Below are 19,317 nucleotides of genomic sequence, written 5' to 3' on the forward strand. Positions count from 1 at the left end.
GTACATACTAGTGGTACAAGTTTATATGAAAGACAGAAAAAGGAATTTTTGAGTGGGTGTGAAAGTGGCGTCAGAACCATTTGGCACTTCCACTTTTGGATATTTTTCGAAGGACTCCAATGCAGTCCACAAGCATGCTGCATCTGCCCCCGACATTTGCGCCCTCAATCCTCAGTCGTTGGCCCACAACTTCGAGAATGCTAGAGGTTTCACCCTTTATGGGGTTGCGGCTCTTGTGTAACTCATCAACACTCAACGCTAGCATGCCGTTGATATAAGCCCTGGCGTAAAGCTGGGTCGATTCGTCGGAGTTTTCGGTTCCTGTTATAGCGGATGGGGTATTTCGTGTAGAGTGCCCGCTTCTGTTCGTACTCTGAAATCGATGGCCGAACGCCCAGCATATTAGGGTCGCTACATACAAGCTCCAGTACTCACTCATACACACCAACGCGTTACTATCGCACAAACTTGAATGTTTGGGTGATCGTGACAGGCTAAGCGAGAGAATCTGGCATGCATGATGAGTAGCTTGCGCGGCGTTTGGTGATTTGGACCATGCTTGCAGCCGCCTTTGTGCATCTTGAAAAGCCTGAGGCGGGGTGACTTTCTGCGAAAAGATCCAGGTATCCGCAGCTACAGCCAGAAGATCGTGAAGAGGCGTTTGATGCAAGGCAAGGTAAGTTTGAGCCAAGGGCGAAGTAGTAAATGTGCTCATGTGGGTTTTAATCCCAGAGTCCAAAGGAAGTGATCGAAAAAGGTTCGGAGCTGTAAGGTGCTCACTGAGTGGTAGTTGCGTTGCCAAAAAACAAATTAAAAGTGACTGAGAAAAGGAAGAACCCGTAGAAGGATCTTGAGTAGATCCATTGTCATCGAAGGGATGGAGCATTGGAGTTGTTGAGTGGTCGCTGTAAAGTTTGTGCCAGTCCGATGCACTGGATGCATCCCAAAGAGTGTCAAGGCACGGTAGAGACAGAAAAGGCTGTGTCTCCCCCTTGAGTGCTCGTGATCTCGGTTGCTGGTGGTAGAGGGCTTGATGAACATCAAACATGAAACAAGCACTCAGCAGTCGCTGTTTGCTTTCTGTCTGAACCCAGTGTGACCATCCATTAGCGGGACGAGCCTGCTCAAGAGGCCGGGTGCTTTCGGAAAGACCAAAGCGATCACGCAGGTCCTTGACAGAGCTAACATCAACCGGGCTGGTGCAAACAGGTGCTTGAAAGGTCGGATCAGTGCGAGTGAGGAGCTAGTTTCAATCAGCCAAAGTCATCAACAAACCTAAGCATCTTGCATATTACTTACCCGGTGACAAAGATCTTCGAACCGCCTCGAGAGCTTCACGGTAGTTTTCCGCCCTCGAAAGCGACTAAATATCTCGGTGAGGAGGATTGCCTGCATGACCTCCAAATCCCAGTTCGGACACTAAGCGAAGGTTAGCGCAATCCTCGCCTCAATTCGATACTTATAGCAAACAATTTCTCGCTGGCCAAGTCATATTTCAAGATGACCGCAACAAGGGTGAGAGGAAAGCCAAACTCGTTGTTATGGGGAAGGTGTGGGGTGAGGACAGAGACTTACTTGGTCGATGCCTCTCCGGCAAAGCTCGTTCATTTCGGTACCTCTAATTCTTGCTTCGGGAGTATGGTGATATTGCGTGCCGATTGCAGCCATCGCAGTGGTAAGGAGGCTGCCTTCCACAGTGTTGTGAGTTGGACGGTGTATTACGGGAAATAATGGGTGGAAATCGAGCCAGTAACTATTTATGTACATGTCAAGTGTGTTGGCTTGATGCTCGGGAATCGGGACGTCGCAGCTGAATGTTGCTAATTGCTCCTCCGCTCGTGCGGTATTAGCGACTGCCAATCCGGCGTTGGGTACTCGAGAGGCTGCTGGAAAGACTTGAGAAATTGGTTTGCTATTCGTCGATGGGGCTGGAGTACCCACTGATTCCATTAAATACCTTCCATAAGGATTTGGCACGTCCAAGTGCTGAAGATGAGATATCGGCGCACCAAGGCGCTCATCATATTGATCCATGAAATTGAACGGGGGGCTATGGATATCCTGTGGTGTTCCTACTTGGGGCGACCACTGCGATGGTGCTGCTGAAACAGGCCAATCTGCTACGGAACCAGACCTTCCCCGCGGTGCCCAATGGCCTCTCCTCGACGGCTCGGATTGGTTCGAAAAAGTGCTGTCGGAGGCGGAAGAAGAACACCATGGGGAATTGTCTTGAGTGTACGTTGGCTGAGACGGGTATGGCTCATCTGGGATTCTTAGCATAGGAAGGCCTGAATTGCTGAGTGGTGAGCCTGCAGTTGTGTAATTGGCCGGAAATTGCTCTCCTCCAGTGCTGTATAGATCAAAGCCCGAATTCGTCCGGGAAAACATGTTACCTCCAACCGGAAGATCGGCTGCTGTGAAGCCTCCCGTGTGGGAAATCATCTGATCAAAACTTCCTATGTGTCTGCTGGACGGGGAAGCGACTGGGTATGAGTCCATATCTGTCAATTGGGCTTCCCTGGCACTCCTCTTGTGGGATCCTGTGGAACCCGGGGAATAATTAATATTCGAGAACATGGGCTGCGTTATCGTGCTGTTGCTTGACATGGTCATGGTCGTCCGAGGGGTAGAAGAGTCCGCCGCGGAATCTGGAGCACTTCCGAATCTCTGGTCCCCCATGGGTTCCGTTTTGATGGCTAGCGGTTGGCTTTCAGAGGCGCTTGAAGGTTCGCGGCTGCGATCTCCAGATACGTAGGCTTTCTCGCCCTGGGTTTCACTGTCACTTGTCAGCAGCTTACAATTGCGACGGCTGTCTGAGCGCCTACTGTCGGTGCATGTGACGCGCTAGCAAATCTGGTCTGTGAAAAGCTCTCTCGCAGTTTTCAAAGGTGCAACCATACGCTGGCTTCTGATGGCTTAATTGATGTCGCCTGGAAGCCGTTTCGTTAGCTTCCGATCTGAGGAGATGGCATCACCGGCAGCAGGTGACCTTACCTCAAATGCTCGGCTCTGGTGAAGGTCTTCGCCGGTCGGCAAAGACCGCAAGTATGAACGGGAACGCCTTTCTTTGCCCTGCTGATACGACCGGTGACTGGCGTGTACTTGACTGGAATGTCTGACCCCGGATCTGACGCTCTCGACATCTGTTGCGGTGTTCCTGAGCCACTGGCCGATCCAGTGCCCATGCCCCCCGAATAGCTCGAATACGAATCCATCTCTTGACCTGTGGCACTCTTGCGCCGGCCGGCACCCTGAGAAGTCTGTTGCAAACCAGTCGAGGTACGGTGCGAACGGCGACGTTTAATGGGATGTTCCCCTCCACGAGCCTCGGTGGTATGATGGTCGTCGTTGTCGTCGGTCGGAGGTGATATAGCTTCGGTTGATGTGGTGGTGGATGGTCGGAAGGAGGCTTGTTGTTGAGCGGCTTCCTTATTCCTTCTATAGGCTTGCGATTGAAGAGGCTCCACATCGACGTCCATTATATCTTTGATGCTCGACATGATGATGTTCTAATCGAAGAGATGTTGGATCCCTGAATGTTTGCACAGCCTGACTGGAATAGATGTCTGGTCCAGGGGCCGAAAAGTCAGCGCAGATGGGCTGGCTCTGGACGAAGCACACCAGATCTATGGTAAGAGCCGCGGGGGGGTGGGAGGTGGGAGGGGGGAGGGGTGATGGAGGGGGGGAGACGGGTAGGGCGCGGTGGGAAAGAAACCACGACCGCGGGGGAGGACTGGAACAATTGGAAGGGGAAAGGAAGTCGACGGGTGCGCAGTAGATGCACAAAAAATAGAATGTATCGCGGGGGGGCATTGCTGAGGGGTTGCGATTATGTGTGCAGGAAGAAAGAAAACGGTGGAGAGAGGAAGGAGACTGGTTTTGGCTTGTTTGGATGAGCATGAGCGCGAGTGAGAGTGAGAGTGAGAATTGCGCGTGGAGCGACCAGGATGGGCGACGACTACGGACGACCCATGAGAATAGGTACAGTAGGGACAGTCGGTACCATCCAGGATGGAGGAGAGAGGCACCCTGGTGCGGTCCCAGAACGACCAAGCCCGGCCCAAAGCGGACTAGTCGCGACGGCCTCTGCTATTTTTATGACCTTAAGCGCCAGAGGTGGTGTCGAAGTCTGCAGCGGTCTGCAGCAGGCTGCAGGTCGTTTGCGGAAGGGGTGTATGGGGCATCGCTGCTGCAGACTGCACCCGACTGCATCTTCTGCGTCTCGCGCCTGTGCAGTGGAGTGCCCGGGCGAGGATGGAGAAGGGGGTGTAAGTTGACAATCTTGACACCAGAAAGAGAGAAAGAGGGTAAGAAAGCACCAGGAGTAAAGGTACGGCGAACCTTGTCTGACGACGGGACGAGCCTTGTAGTCAAGAACCTTACTTAGCCGTGGGTAGCTTGGTTGACAGACGCGTGACAGATTGACAGATGACAGCTTCGCCAAACTAGGTGGCATCCAATACCTAACTGTAATGGGCATTGAAGATCCCACCATAGCCGCTTCCGCTTCTCGCGCTAAGTCCGGTCCACATTACATTACCTAATTACCTATCTGATCCGCTCCCTCGTGGCATCGAGGTGCGTGCCCTATAAGGCGTAACCGGAAGCCATCCCGTCGCAAATCTCCCAACGTAGTATAGCCGTGGTTGCGTCGGTGCTCGACCACGACTCTCAAGGTAGGGACGGAGTACTAGTCGACGACCACAACAATGAAACCTGTTATCTACTCATGACACCATTCCCCGTAATCCCATACAGAACCGCAGATCCAACCATTCTGTATGGATTGCTCTGCTTACAAGACGACTTCCAAGTATAATCCAGCTAGCGGTCGGAAGAGAACGAACCGACCAACGACTACCGCGCTGCAGCGAAAATAATAGCACACCGAGCGCGTCGAACCCATCAGAAGCGCCCGTCCAAACAAATGAGGCTCAAAAAGAGGGACGAGCAGACATCATAAGGTGAAGAGATCAGGTGCGTGATGATTCCAAATCCGGTCGTCGACGGACGGAGCACGAGACGGATTTTCGTCGCGAATAAGCGCCCCTTGGCTAAGGTACCTAGGATCATCTCGCGCGTGGCAGCCGAGATTCTTCAACCCCCGCCGTCACGTCAGCACTAGGGCACTCGAGGTCGATACTGGCCACAGTCTGCATTAGCTCAGCCATCCCACCTGCACCCTTCGCTGTCAGTCTAATTTTGGCTTTCTTCCATGGCCAACGCTGGTTTCTGCGCCTCACAGGAAACCTGGGAATAGCCTAGTGCCCGTACTCGCTGCTCAGTACGGTACCTGCCCTCAATTCCTACACCTACCAAGTAGCCGCTCGCTCTTCGCGATAACCTTACTTCAGTCGACCGCTGTCACACAGGAGCGAAGTCCTTCGTGCCCCGTCCCCGCCGTCCTGGTGTCGAAGTGGCATACACATCATCTCTCGGTGCGCTGCGCATGTCCATGCTGGAAACAGATGGCGTCAAAGACACCAGCCGCCGCGAAAATGGTAATTCCGTATAGTGCGAGGGCAACCGGGCATCCTGGATGGGCAAGATAGACCGCGAGCTCCGGCTACAGCACCTGTAATTTGGCATCACCTTAACGATGTGGTCACAACTCCTACCAAGGGGTGGCATGAACCAGGGGTCAACCAAACTGTCCGATTTCAAATTTAGGTTGTCCCTTGACCTGTCAAAACATCAACCCTCATTGGAGTATTCCCGTCGCTTGACGTCCCTCGAGCAGGGTCGTCGCGTGGCATCAATGCCGATGTTTGACTGTTGGTCTGACCGTTGCCGTGAGGTGGTTGCATCACACCTCAAACCCGCCCGAGATTCCCATCTCTTGTGATGGTATCATCGGCAGCTACCCAGTTGCTCGGTAAACCTTACTCCCTGTGGAACTCTGGAAGGTTGGGAGAAAGCTCAAAGAAGAACCCATGGCGTTCAGATTTCCTGTTCCCATGCCACCTGCAGCTTATCACCTCGTGGTAGAAGCCACCCCCAGAATAAAGTCCATATCTTGTCCTCACGATACTCATCAAGCTATACGTAGTTGCAATTCTCCGGCATATTCTATAAGCATCGCACTCTAGCGTGGGAGTGTGGCCGCTGGCGTATACGAGATAACCAGAGAAGCATAGACGACAAGCTTATGGGGAATTGGTACAACCCGACGCGGCGCTTCTACGATGAGTCAGCCGTTTCAGCTGAATTTCAACCCCCTTGCTGAGCAACTCGGAACCATGAGGAAACACTCCGTTCAGATTCTCGTTTCAGTGCGTAGCCGCTCGCTGTTGTGTCGCCAATTGAGGTGATGCAATCACGTCCTCATCATCGTACACAGGTGTACTAAGAACATAGAGATCACGACCTCGTTCTGGGGGGATATTCAATCCTGGATGTAGCCTCGTCCTCAATATACTAAATAGTCGCGAACTGATGGATTGGGTATGCTTAATACACATGGGAGGTAGTACCTATCGTAACTTGGTGTTAATCAATAACAGTTTGCGTTGCAGTTGCTTGTCAGTCCAAGGTTATCTCCAACGATCTTACTCGCTGGTACAACATTCGATCACAGGCACAACGCAGCATGATCTATGGGACGACTCGATCGGTAAATGGGCCCTCCCCAATCGGTGCAGTTCGACTATGCAAGACATTTGCAATGCCACCCCCGACTGATAAAGCCTCTCTCAGTTGAAATGGCCCCAATACTGTGCGGATTCTTTTGACGTCAACAATGCAGTGAATGTCTCTTCCGTGTTTATTTTTTTATTTTTTTAGGGAGCCGCTAACGCACGGTCGCCTTTTTGATAAAGCAAAGTCAAATAATATAATGAACTATAATTCCTCGGTTTCCTCCTACTTTAGAACATTTAAAGCTCGAATATATTATTACTTAATATATTAAGATACTTTTCGAGTTACTTTACGGCGATACGTTCCGAAATTAGATCTTAAAACAAGGTAGTACCACTTTAGGGTAATAAAATAGCGAAAAAATAATAATACTTTATTAGAATACTTTACGCGAATGTCGATTTTAATTCTAGACCATAAAGATTTAATATAATTCCTCTAAGAATCTAGTATATTAAGTCTATTATTAGCCTTGATCTTTTACCTTTTTATATTACGACTTTGCTTTATCAAAAAGGCGACTGTGCGTTAGCGGCTCCCTTTTTATCATGGCGCTCCAGCCCATACCGAAAGGAAAAGTCCTTCCAGCTGATGTATGTTCCACCAGAACGAAGCTCATGTTTGATGCTGCAATATACCTAAGCATCCAACTGTCATGCAGATAACGAATCTGGCCAAAGGGGGTCGGTTGTAACAACCGGACTAGGGTCGACATGCTTCCGAGTTTTGTCATCGCGATCGGAGATGGCAGAAATGTGAAGTAAGGTGAAGATGACCCCAAATGATTTTTAGACGCGGTTCCGACTCTGAGCTTGTAGAGAAAACTACCGTTGCAGTGCAGTATGTAACTCGATAAAGTGCCGTCGTGGTGGCTGGCATTGACTGCGCCTTAAAATCTGCTAACTGAAAAGATAAAGCCACAACTCAAAATAACTCATGGTGATAACATCCGCCAAACTCGGTGGACAGGTATGCAACATCGTGCAGATAGACTATTGAACAGAGATACTCAAAATAGATAAGAGTAGAAGGTGTCGAGATGTCAGAGGGGAAAATGGAAGTATGAGGGCGTTGTTCCTGCAGCGGACCAATGTTCTAGAAGAATACCTCGTGGCAGCTGCATTAGTGCCGTTTCCGTGTGAGAATGTGCTCCACAAGCCTCGTGGAAGCTTGTGCTGAGTGAGACAAAATGCTATCCAAAACCTGGATGGAACGATAGCTGGATACCTGGTAGATACGATAGAGAGCAGGACACTCACCGTCATAACATAAGACGAAGTGTGGTAGGAGAGCAATGATCGTAACGGCCTGTAAATCTGCAGTTGCCAAACGCAACAAGATGAGCTGATGAGAGATAGTCGTACCCAGTGATAAACTGCAATCTTAGCTGCTGGAGGTGGTGAAGGTGGTGCAGGAAGTAGGCTGATGTGATCAAGCTCTCGCGCCGGGTCGTTAGTCGTATATTTGACACGTTACGAGTGCGCTACTTCTAGCGCCCATATCGATAGCGGTTAGATGATAGATCTGTGAAAGAGCACATCCTCTCAGCAGTGCTCATGATGACAAGAGACGGAAGCTCTATCGACGTGTGAGAATACCTAACGATGAGATCAAAACCAGGGGAATGAAACAAACATGCTGTTGTATACCATTGTTAATTGGTGATGAGACGACGGTTGACGGTGTTGAGAAAATGATATCCAACCTGGAAGCTCTGCGACATGTTAATCTTCGGCTTGAGTAGACGGGTCTGACGTACGGGCCGACACCACCGCGCCGTTCCGCACCAGCTGCTCACGTGGCCCATCGGCTAGCAGTTGGACATTGAAGGTGGTTCTCTCCGTAGGGCCCCTCGGTGGCAATTCAAGGGTGCAATACCGCGATTAAACAAGGTCTAAGTGAAAGCTAGACCTAGGACCAGAACTAGTAAGGGACCTCTCAACTCTTGAATACCACGGTATAAAGGTACAATCGTTCAAAAGGCACGTGACCAGTTCGGCCTAAGCTCGACGACATGGAAAGCGTCGGCTTCGGATTGTTGTTCGTCTTCTGAAGATTAGTACGAGTAGGTACCCCACCTAAGGTTACCCCCCGTCCGTACAGCTCCCCTCCTTTCGAATGCAGGTAAAGCTTCGAAGCGTTTGGTCAACCACCCAACATCTTGCCCGTACGTCGTCTATCTACCAGAGGCGCCTTCCTTCCTTCCCGTCCTCTCGCGTCAACTTTGAGAAAGTCTCTCCCTCACGCGGTTACCTCAGCGAGTCCATTCGTAAACACCAAGCACAAAAAATGGCTCCTCAACTCGACGGCTTCTTCAAGCAGGTTGATACATTATCAGACCATTTTATTGACCGCCTCCGCAAAGCTGTTGCTATTCCATCTATTTCCGCCGAAGAAGCTCGTCGCCCAGATGTTGTACGCATGGGAGAATGGCTCGCAGACGAGCTGACCGCTTTGGGTGCAGAGGTTGAGAAGAGACCTTTAGGGAAACAGCCCGGAAAGGAGCACCTTGATCTTCCACCTGTTGTGATTGCTCGATACGGAAATGATAAGAACAAGAGAACAATCCTCGTATACGGCCACTACGACGTTCAGCCAGCAGGAATGGAAGATGGCTGGGCGACGGAGCCCTTCGAGTTGACGATAGATAGCAAAGACAGAATGTATGGCAGAGGTAGTACAGACGATAAGGGACCTGTGCTTGGATGGCTCAACGCCATTGAAGCCCATCAAAAGGCCGGTGTTGATTTTCCTGTCAACCTCTTGTGTTGTTTTGAAGGCATGGAGGAATATGGCTCAGAAGGCTTAGATGATTTCATCAAGGCAGAAGCAAAGAACTACTTCAAAGATGCAGATGCTGTGTGTATATCGGACAATTACTGGCTGGGCACCGAAAAGCCATGCCTTACCTATGGTCTTCGTGGCTGCAGCTACTACTCCGTCGAGGTTTCTGGACCCGGTCAAGACCTCCACAGCGGTGTGTTTGGAGGGACCGCCCAAGAGCCCATGACAGATCTCGTTCGTATTCTTGCAAGCCTGGTTGACACCAATGGGAAGATCCAGATTCCCGGTCTTGCAGAACTTGTTGCTCCTCTCACCGAAGACGAAAAATCATTGTATGGAGATATTGCGTTTTCTATGGACATGCTTCATGAATCGCTAGGGAGCACGACCTCTATCCATCCTGACAAAGAAAGAACATTGATGGGCCGATGGCGTTACCCGTCTCTCTCAGTCCACGGTGTTGAAGGTGCATTCTCACAACCGGGTGCCAAGACAGTCATTCCCGCGAAGGTTATCGGGAAATTTTCTATTCGAACAGTTCCAAACATGGAACCCGAGGATGTTGATCGTCTAGTTTTTAAGTACGTTGAGGAGCAATTCAACAAACTTGGTAGTAAGAACAAGATGAACTGTACGCTTCAGCATGCAGGGAAGTGGTGGGTTGCAAGCCCCAAGCACTGGAACTTCTCGGCAGCTAGTAAGGCTGCTGAGAGGGTATGGGGTGTCAAGCCTGACCTGACCAGAGAAGGTGGAAGGCAAGTTAAAGCATGTCTGAATTGGATTCTTTCGTTGACTGTTTCCTAGTATTCCCGTCACTTTGACTTTTGAGCAAGCGACTGGAAAAAACGTTCTTCTTCTGCCAATGGGTAGCTCCACTGATGCCGCTCACTCTATCAACGAGAAGCTAGACAAGAAGAACTATATTGAAGGGATTAAGCTCTTAGGAGCATATTTGCACTACGTTGCCGAAGAGCCAATGGATAAATAGGAAATTTTTATATTAAGTATCCACTATCTTTTCACGTTATGTTTTCCAAAACAATAGCAGTAGTCAATATGACGGTTGGCCACCTGCTCAGATGTTTTACAGATCTATCTGCCTGGTAAAAGCTGTTAAATGAACAATATAGTGCCAAACCCTTCTTAAGATGGAGACTTTCCGCCCCCACCATAATTAACAAGGTATCTAATATATGTCGGCCTTATCAAGTAAAGTAAGGGTGTATTTTACCACATTCACGAGAACCATTCCCTATAGTATTATGTTCTCATCAGTCTCTAAAATTTGTGAGATTTCACCATGCTTTCATACGGCTTCGCCGCAAACAACACGTTTCTGCTCCGTCAAAGGCACATCCATCGGGAAACTTCACTATAGGTTGCTTAATATGGCAACATGTCGATTAGCCAAGTGATTCATGGTCTATTTACTGTAGTAATTGGTTGCGACTATGGCTTGATACGAGTACATATTTTGGTATTTTCCCAAAAACCGCTCCGCCTGTGAAGCCCCTTTCCATGAAATTAGTTCATACTACGGCAACACATCCTAGCATAACACTTATTTGGAACTGGGTGCAAAGTTACCTTTCGGAAGTAGGCGGAAGGACAACGGTTCTTCTTACTCGAGAGTTGCTCGTATGACTCTGTTGCGACAGCATAGAATGATGGAGTAATTTTACAATACACTAGTTGCAGGCTCTGGTTTAATGTTGCACAAAAAAGCATACGTGCACAACAAGCACACAGCTGAATTATTAACACCTATGATCTACGCTTTCCAAAAATTGACCCCCCCATAGTCTCCCCCGCAAGATGTACACACGCTCATAGTGAATTCCCGCAACGAAAGATATGCATGCGAGAGGAAAGAAAGAATTAATGTAGTAGACAACCACGCCCTCATGGTACTAAAACGTCGAAACAACGAATCAAAATCGGTATCAACGGCACTCCTCCATATGTACCTCGCGGTCCCCTATCCCTCCACATTACACCTGGATTGGAAAGAGCACTTGTGATATCATACACTCGGAAATTGCTTTCCAGTTAATCAAACATTAACAACCTCGCCCCTAACTCGCTCTGAAGGTACAAGCTATCACTAGTTCTTTAGCTTGTCCTTGATCCTGCCGAATAAACTTCTGCGCTTGTTTTTCTTGTCGGTTGTAGAGGGAGCAGCTGGGCTCTCGGCAACCTTACTGCTGCCTGGTGTAGAGGATGTAGAGGCCGGAGCAGCGGCTGCAGGTTTGGCCTTCGCTGGGATCGCAGGAGCAGCTACAGTGGTACTCTCAGTGGTGGCTGTCGCAATACCAGTCGTCACGGTTGGCTGCGTCTGCGAATGAGAGCCGGGAATAGTGCCAGGAGAGACATCACGTGAAATATCTCGCGATTCTGGCTTGGCTGGGGTGGCTGGAGCCGCAAGAGTGTCAGTCGCTGTCTCGGCTACCGCTGGCGACGAGGTTTGTTTGGACACGTCTCCATCCTTTGCCAGCTCGTTAATCTTTGGTGCAGGTTCACCACTTGAAGTTTCTGGCTTGACCTCAGACAGTAATTCCCTTTCAATAGCCTTCTTTTCTAGAACGACTTCCTCATTTGCAGCTGCCTCGGGGTCTTGGCCTGATCTTGCGATAGACTCCTGAACAATCTCCGGAACATTCTCCGCAGTGGTTGCTTGAACTGATGCATCGGTAATCTTTGGAGCCGGCTCACCACTTGACGTCTCTGGTTTGACCTCGGATAACAACTCTTTCTCCATAGCCTTCTTCTCCAGTACAGCTTCTTCGTTGGCAGCTGCCTCGGGGTCGCGACCAGCCTCAGTGATGGACTCCTTGACAACAGCTGGAGTATCCTTTGCGGCAATGTTGTTGGCTGAATCAGTGTTAGGAGTAGATTCGGCGTTCATGGTGTTGATCGAATTTTGGACGGATTCCGGTAACTTGTTTGATACAGATGTGGGCAATTTGGTTGTGGCGAATGCGGCTCCTCCTACGACAGCAGCCCCGACAGCGAACGCAGCGCCCTTGACGGCGGTAGCAGCCTCAGTTGCCGAAGCACCGGTCTTCTCTGATTTCGTTGTACCTTCTCCTGCCGTACCCTCTGATGTTGACGGGGCCACTGGAACTTCGCTTAAAAGCTCCTTCTCGACCTCACTCTTTTCTTTGACTTCTTCAGGAACGGAGCTTGCCTCTGGTGCAAAGCCTGCCTCTTCCTGGCTCTCCTTAACAATTTCGGGAACTTTGTTCGATTCGAGTGGAACACTTCCAGCGAGTTGTGAAGTGGTACTTTGCGGTCCAGCTGACTGGATAGTAGGTGTGGCATCGAAGGAACCAACTCCTGTAGCTCCAATTGGTAAGCTTGACTCAGGAATAAGACTTTTAGAAACAGGAGGAAGGTCGAGAACGCCCGTGCCAGTTGAGTCCCGCTCAGCTTGAGGAGTAACCACGGGTGGGAGAACTGGTGGAAGCGCGCTGCTGCCCTCATAGGATTCTTTATCGGTATGAACAGCAGAAGAAATTGTGTTTCCGGTCAATGTACCGACCTCGGGAAGTTTCTCCCCAGGAGCAACATTGATCGGATTGACCGCTCCAGGGAAAGCAGGTAGAGGCGACACACTGAAAGTCTGGTCAGACTCACCCTTAGCCTTATCCGCAGCAACAAGCTCAGGATCATCGTGAACACCAGATGTGAGGATATTGGTAGTGAGCTCATCTGATTTGGGAAGTTTTTCTCCTGGGGCAACATGGACTGGGTTGACAGCTCCCGCAAAGGCTGGCAATGGGGATACACCGAAAGACTGCTCCCCTTCACTCTTTGCCTTGTCCGCTGCCACAAGCTCTGGATCGTCGTGAACGCCAGATGTAATTGTGTTTTCGGTGAATGCGCCAGATTCTGGAACCTTCTCGCCAGGTGCGAGCCTGATAGGGTTGACTGCACCCTCAGCAGCAGGAAGAGGATTAACGGAGAAATCACCTTTCTCTACAGCCGCTGGAGTTTCAGGGAATGAGCCTGGCAGATCTGAGGAGCCAGTCTGCTCGAGCGTATCCTTTTCGTGCTCAAATGGGACGTCCTTGGCCAATGCGGCGGTGGTCGAGTTGGGTGCGACTCCAGACATGATTCCAGCAGTTTCGGGCTTGTGCTTGATGATGCGGTCCGTTGTGAGAACGTTGTTTAGGTTCCCAGACTCGTCGTTTTCTTGAGGGGCGGTGTGATCGGTAACCCAATTTCCATCAACAACGAACTGCAAAGCCACGAGAAATTAGTATATCTGCAAGAAGTTTTTCGGGTGGAAGACAAGGTAGAATGGCTCCTGGGCAAGCCTCGAGTATAAGGGCCTGGGAGCTCCTGCGGCGGGGTCGCAAATAGGCGACATCAGCTGCGCGGACCAGCCGAATTCGTCACAAAACGGGGCCGTTGCTTGCCAATGCACCCTGGCAAGTGGTGCAATTTCAAGGTAATAGCTTCACCGCTCCAGGGTGAAAGGGAATGGCCAACAAAAGAGCAAACGCGTCATAACACAAGGACCTAACTCGGCCAAAAGGTCTCCAGAGACTGGTGCTCCCCGTGTATCTGCTCCTCAAGCAACGCGTTTGGGCGCGTGGAGCGTCATGGGCCAAATCTCTTTACAGACAGGCTTCGAAAGTCCAGACGGAGTACGCTCCAAGAACGTGACTGGTCCATCTTTCTCTTGAAGGCAAGAATGTTCAGTGACCCTTTGCGTACCACCTGTCCTACACAGCCCGAGTCTCGAGAGCTTTGATGCGGGAAGTAGGAAGAATTTGTTGAGAATCACATACCTTATAATAGATCTTCTCCCCCGCACTAGAGAGCGTCACATCCTTCTCGAATACATCACCCGTCTTTACAAGTTTCTCGCTCTTGGACCAATTGTCAAATGTCCCAGTGACATACACCTCGGAGGCAGGATGGTCCCTGAGCAGATCATTAGCAAGTATGCTGGGGAAAAGCCGGCGCGAGAAGATTCCAATATCAAACAAGCCAAAAAAAGACAGTCCACGACTATGCGCATTCAAGAAGTGTACACGCAAGGTGAAGCGTACAACCGGGACAGGGTTGCACAAGTGACCATATACTCAGTCGCAATACGACTGAAGCGTACGGTCAAGATAAGCGCATCAAGAGGTCTCTGCACAACAAACATACCACTTAAAGACGAAGCTTCCCATGTCGGCTGTGTGATGATTTGGTGGGCTGGTGGGCAAGTGTAATTGTGTTTCGAGGTAGCTGGGTTATTCAAAATGGAAGGAATCGGAGATGTGACGAGAACACGGGTCTCACGACAGCTGCGATACGGCACAAATGAAAGCGTGAAAGGTATGAACTGAGGAATTATGTTGGGCGAGGACGCGGTATCGAGAAGAGGGTTTGCTTAGGCAGGTCGTCCGTAGTTCTGAAGATTCAACTGTTAGCTTTGATTCCCGTTCTCATCCTGGCAAGCGCGAATCTACTGGGGAGCTCCATTGAAGCTCGACACGTACCTGTGGAACGAGAGGGATCTTCGACGGACAGCGGAATGTAAAATACAAGATGCGATAGAGGTCTGCGATGCAGTAAAACGAGGAAAATGCGACGGGGAGCGGATTGCGCGAGGTGCGGCTGTGGAAGAACTGGTGGATCAGGTTTGAAGAGTTGCAGTTTGATGAATCGACCGGCGGGGGCGCTAAATAAGTGGGCCAGACAGCATGTGCGCGATGAGATTCTGTTTGCTGGGCGGTGCGGTGTTTGGAGTCACGAGGTTTCTAGGTAATGTGATCATGATGGTGACAGGATTTAAGGTACGAAGTACTTGGTTTTTGTTTTGTGCTCCCAAGGGTTCTTATGACACGCTCCTTGGGTTGGTATCTAGATACGCCTTTTGTACAGATGTAGTTATGTGGTAGGCTTCGAATAGGTGGGCACGCGGGCGGTAAGGGCCACTCGAGGAACGCTATTTCACCCAAACACTGCTAGATGGCAGCCAGCACGACACGACTAGAACTACAAAACGCACGGTGATGTTTGGTATATCATAGATCTATTTCTATCTGTTTTGGGCTACTAGATAGTAGGATTATCATAAGCATTTGTGCGACGATGCATATCCTAGCTCGGATGACGTCTTTTGGGTGAAGAACTGCCCAGGTGGTGAGGGGCGTGCCCAGGTACCTAGGTACTGTATGTACTGAGGAACGTTATTCGAAGAAGTAATTCATCTAAAATCGCGACCTTGGTGATAGACTAAGCGCTTCGTTGATAATCAACACCTATCTATAAGTACCTAGGTACTCTCCTAGATATTTGCTGGCGGGTTTATCTAATTGTGGAACATGCACGCTTCTCTATGGCTTCTAGAATCCTTCTGGAACAAAGTCCCATCTGTACTCTGCAACTTCTCTCTGCTTCCTGCCAATAGGTGACCCTGTTCGGCCAGTGCTTGTTTGAGCTGTTCCAGCGGTTCTCACATCTTAGGTAGGGAGGCTTAAATCCCGCTGCTGCTGCGTTGCCGTTTGCATCGTGCCCCTGTTTGTCCAGCTCTACTAGATACTTACCTAGGTAGGTATACAAAAGCAAGGCCATTATTATTGATACACTCGCTCAAAAAGCTGTGCTGTTGGTCCGAACTCAAGCTCGTCCCCCGCAGTCTCGCCCTCGCCCCTCGCGCCCCTCTTCCCATCCCAAAACTTTCAGTGCGTGCAAGCAACCACAACTGAGCAGCGCAACGCAACCACGACCCCCATTACTTAGCGTCACCTCGCTCCCCTCTCCTGCCTCCTGCCTCCTCCATCATCCCTTGACGCCGGCTGCTCCCCCATCACTGACTGCTTCAATCAACCTCGACCAAGACTACGGTATTCTACGTTCTGTTCCACACCTATCGTGGCCGACGCTTCGATCCAAACAAATCTCTCTTTGTCGTCCCCGCAGAACGTAAAGCTACACTTGCATCCCTGCCGCCCAGAGACGCCAAAGCGAGTGTATGTCTGGTTCCATCTCTTTCACTACGTTGAATATTGCACTGCATTGGTGGTCTAGGCTAATCCTCCATTCTGCAGCTCAGAGACGTTGATAGATCGCGTGGAGTTCGGTCGATTTTTTACTTGTACTGCAAGCACTCCTTCTCGTTCTGCTCCTCCGTTACCTTGCCGATCTATGTAGTGAGCGATTCGCTGACCCCTCTGTGCCTACAGTTGTTCGCACGAGTGACGCCAGATAATAAATCAAAAGATACCCATTTACGTTCCGGTCACGACTTTGTCGAATGTCATATCCAAGTACCTATCTTGAGGAGATAGAGCTGTTGAACCGAGAAGTTTTAAAAGCACAACCGACCGATATCCTCCAATTCTGCGCCAATTTCTTTGCGCGCCGTCTAGGTAGGTGCATTTCTCTTGAACGAGTTGCAGCTGAATGGAGAAGGCGCCGGCGTGCTCACGGCGTAGAGTTGCAGGCTACTAGGAGTCCTTGTGTCAGAGCAAATACTTATCCGAACTTTTAGAAACCGAAAGAGCCGAACTCCTTCTGGGACCGCATTCCAAGCTCCCCATTATGTCTGGAAACACATTCCCTGGCCGACTGGGTGCAAACTCCAACCCTTTCGGAGAGTCGCAGCCATCTGGGGGCATATCCAAAGTCATGGAGGAAGAGGAAAACGATACAGTCGCCTCACCAGCAGCTCCGAGCTTTAGTTTCGGATCCAATACCGCGTTTGGTTCCCCATTTGGCGGTGATGCGGCCGGTCAAGGACCCCCATCGTCGTTCAAGCCTACAAGTACGGAGGGGTTTCCAGATCAATATGGAATGGGAAGACGAACTTCGGTTTCTGCAGAATCATTGAATCCTACGGCATCTTCCAACGACAACTGGTCGCCACCTTTCCATCAAAAGACCGAGGAGCAGATTAGTAGGCTGAAGAGTTCCATCTCAGGCAACTTCTTGTTCAGCCACCTGGACGATGAGCAGAGTGCACAAATCCTTGGTGCGTTGGTTGAAAAGCCAATCCCCGCCAAAGACATTAAGGTATGTGTTGTGCAGCTGGCATTTGGTGTAGTCTGGGGCTGATTGCTCTGCGCAGGTTATCACGCAAGGCGACCAGGGCGACTTCTTTTATGTTGTTGAAAAGGGAACTTTTGATGTCTATGTCAATCCAGCCGGTTCCATGCAGCCAGGTCCACAGGGTTTGGGGACGAAGGTTGCCACCATTCAGTCGGGAGGATCTTTTGGAGAGTTAGCATTGATGTACAATGCTCCTAGAGCTGCAACAGTAATGTCCGCAGAAGGCCAATGCACCCTCTGGGCATTGGACCGAATCACTTTCCGGCGGATTCTTATGGACTCTACATTCCAGCGCCGTCGGCTGTACGAGAGCTTCCTCGAGGAAGTGCCTCTGCTTTCAAGTCTCACAAAATACGAGCGGTCCAAGATAGCGGATGCACTTGACACCCAGAAATATCCTCAAGGCACTACGATCATTAAGGAGGGAGATGCAGGCGAGGCTTTCTATCTTCTAGAGAGTGGCGAAGCAGAGGCATACAAAGAAGGTACATCGAATCCTGTGAAGGCCTACAAGAAAGGAGACTATTTCGGCGAACTTGCTCTACTCAATGATGCCCCTCGTGCTGCTAGTGTGATTAGCAAGACTGAAGTCAAGGTTGCTACCCTTGGAAAAGACGGATTTCAGAGACTTTTGGGACCAGTCGAGAGTATCATGAGGAGAACCAAATATGAGACTGGGGTTGAGGATATTGATCCTCTTGCAAGTAAATGAATACTAAGGGAGGTGGACTGCATTGTTACGTCCGTGGGTACGAGGTTATGGCGTTGGGACGTGGTTTCTTACGTTCCTTGATAGGTGGTTATTTTTGCTTTTACTCTTTTGGTGATTCGGATACCTTGATGCGGAGAACTCCATGGCACTTCCAGTCGAGCTTTTCATGCAGACATTTTAATACAAAGATTGCAAATGGTAATAAGCTTTTGCCTCCCACTATTTGTGCGAGTCTAGAATTGATACACGCGGGTATAAACGAGACCAGACGCCTTGATCTGATGCTGCGTCAATTAAAGACGTCTGAAATTATACGGCGCCGTTTTCCAAAATGCCCATTGCCCCAGACTGCCTCCCAATAGGTTGTCTGCACATGCAAATCAAAAGGGCAGTCTCGTGAGTTTACTTCGTCCGTTTTGAAGACCTTTTCACCGTGCACCCCTCCTCCTTCGTTCGAGAATATCTCTCCGCACCGCTTCTGCTGCAACCTCGACCTCGAGGACCCTCCCAACAGTTTTCCTCCAGCCTTCTTCCAATCCCCTGATCTCCGGTCCCACTGCCTCCTGCGCATTTTTCCGTGCAATCACAACATCGTCTATCTCGCTTTTTGTCATCGCCAATTCTTTCTCCAGCCCTCTCAAGATGTCCTCCAATTGTGCATTACTGATCAGCCAACTGTTCTTTCCATAATTCTCCAGAAGAGCGAGGTTGGCCAGTCGCGAAGAAAGGTATGTCTGCGTAGTATATGCCTTCGTGAGCGCTCCACTCCATACCGCCAAACTTGCAGCGTCATTGCCATTGACTTCGGGCGCATCGAGTTCTTCGTAGCGTTTGGTATCAATTGTATTTAGTGCCTTTTTTGAAGCAATGCGGTCATGCTCGGCGAGCATCAAGGGAGAAATATTGGATGGCAGAAGGGGAGGCAGGCGGGGGTGAGTTGACTCGCTGGACGTGGGTTGGAGCTCGAGGTCAATGAGGGCTTGAGCAGCTGCGCGTTGCTGTGGAGTTGGCTCGGGGTCGATATACGGAAGGGAGTCGTGAACTGCCGAAGTGAGCGACATTCTGACGCTCAAGAAATCCTTTGATGTAGAGAGGACTGGTGATCGTGGATGGGGTGTTGAAGAGTTGTC

At 50.1% G+C, this 19,317-nt stretch overlaps 5 protein-coding genes across 5 annotated transcripts; 2 read left to right on the plus strand and 3 right to left on the minus strand.

Annotated features, from left to right (window-relative positions):
- Positions 1 to 70: 70 nt before the first annotated feature.
- Positions 71 to 3,500, minus strand: GLAREA_10166 (C2H2 and C2HC zinc finger; the record flags this gene model as incomplete). Its single annotated transcript, XM_008080216.1, has 5 exons — positions 71 to 1,243; positions 1,300 to 1,419; positions 1,576 to 2,776; positions 2,826 to 2,930; positions 2,995 to 3,500. The coding sequence occupies 5 exons, from the start codon at positions 3,498 to 3,500 to the stop codon at positions 71 to 73; spliced, it is 3,105 nt and encodes a 1,034-aa protein (XP_008078407.1).
- Positions 3,501 to 8,928: 5,428 nt separating this feature from the next.
- Positions 8,929 to 10,411, plus strand: GLAREA_10167 (Zn-dependent exopeptidase; the record flags this gene model as incomplete). The annotated part of the gene is made up of 3 exons (XM_008080217.1): positions 8,929 to 10,120; positions 10,167 to 10,182; positions 10,228 to 10,411. 3 exons carry the CDS (start codon positions 8,929 to 8,931, stop codon positions 10,409 to 10,411), a joined length of 1,392 nt encoding a protein of 463 aa, XP_008078408.1.
- Positions 10,412 to 11,527: 1,116 nt separating this feature from the next.
- Positions 11,528 to 14,609, minus strand: GLAREA_10168 (uncharacterized protein; the record flags this gene model as incomplete). The annotated part of the gene is made up of 3 exons (XM_008080218.1): positions 11,528 to 13,663; positions 14,220 to 14,355; positions 14,587 to 14,609. 3 exons carry the CDS (start codon positions 14,607 to 14,609, stop codon positions 11,528 to 11,530), a joined length of 2,295 nt encoding a protein of 764 aa, XP_008078409.1.
- A 2,359-nt stretch (positions 14,610 to 16,968) lies between these two features.
- Positions 16,969 to 18,187, plus strand: GLAREA_10169 (cAMP-binding protein; the record flags this gene model as incomplete). The annotated part of the gene is made up of 2 exons (XM_008080219.1): positions 16,969 to 17,439; positions 17,495 to 18,187. 2 exons carry the CDS (start codon positions 16,969 to 16,971, stop codon positions 18,185 to 18,187), a joined length of 1,164 nt encoding a protein of 387 aa, XP_008078410.1.
- A 428-nt stretch (positions 18,188 to 18,615) lies between these two features.
- GLAREA_10170 (uncharacterized protein) lies at positions 18,616 to 19,248 on the minus strand (the record flags this gene model as incomplete). Its single annotated transcript, XM_008080220.1, has 1 exon — positions 18,616 to 19,248. The coding sequence occupies one exon, from the start codon at positions 19,246 to 19,248 to the stop codon at positions 18,616 to 18,618; it is 633 nt and encodes a 210-aa protein (XP_008078411.1).
- Between the last annotated feature and the right edge of the window lie 69 nt (positions 19,249 to 19,317).

Source organism: Glarea lozoyensis (assembly GCF_000409485.1).
Source record: "Glarea lozoyensis ATCC 20868 chromosome Unknown GLAREA13, whole genome shotgun sequence".
Taxonomy (NCBI): Eukaryota; Fungi; Ascomycota; class Leotiomycetes; order Helotiales; family Helotiaceae; genus Glarea; species Glarea lozoyensis.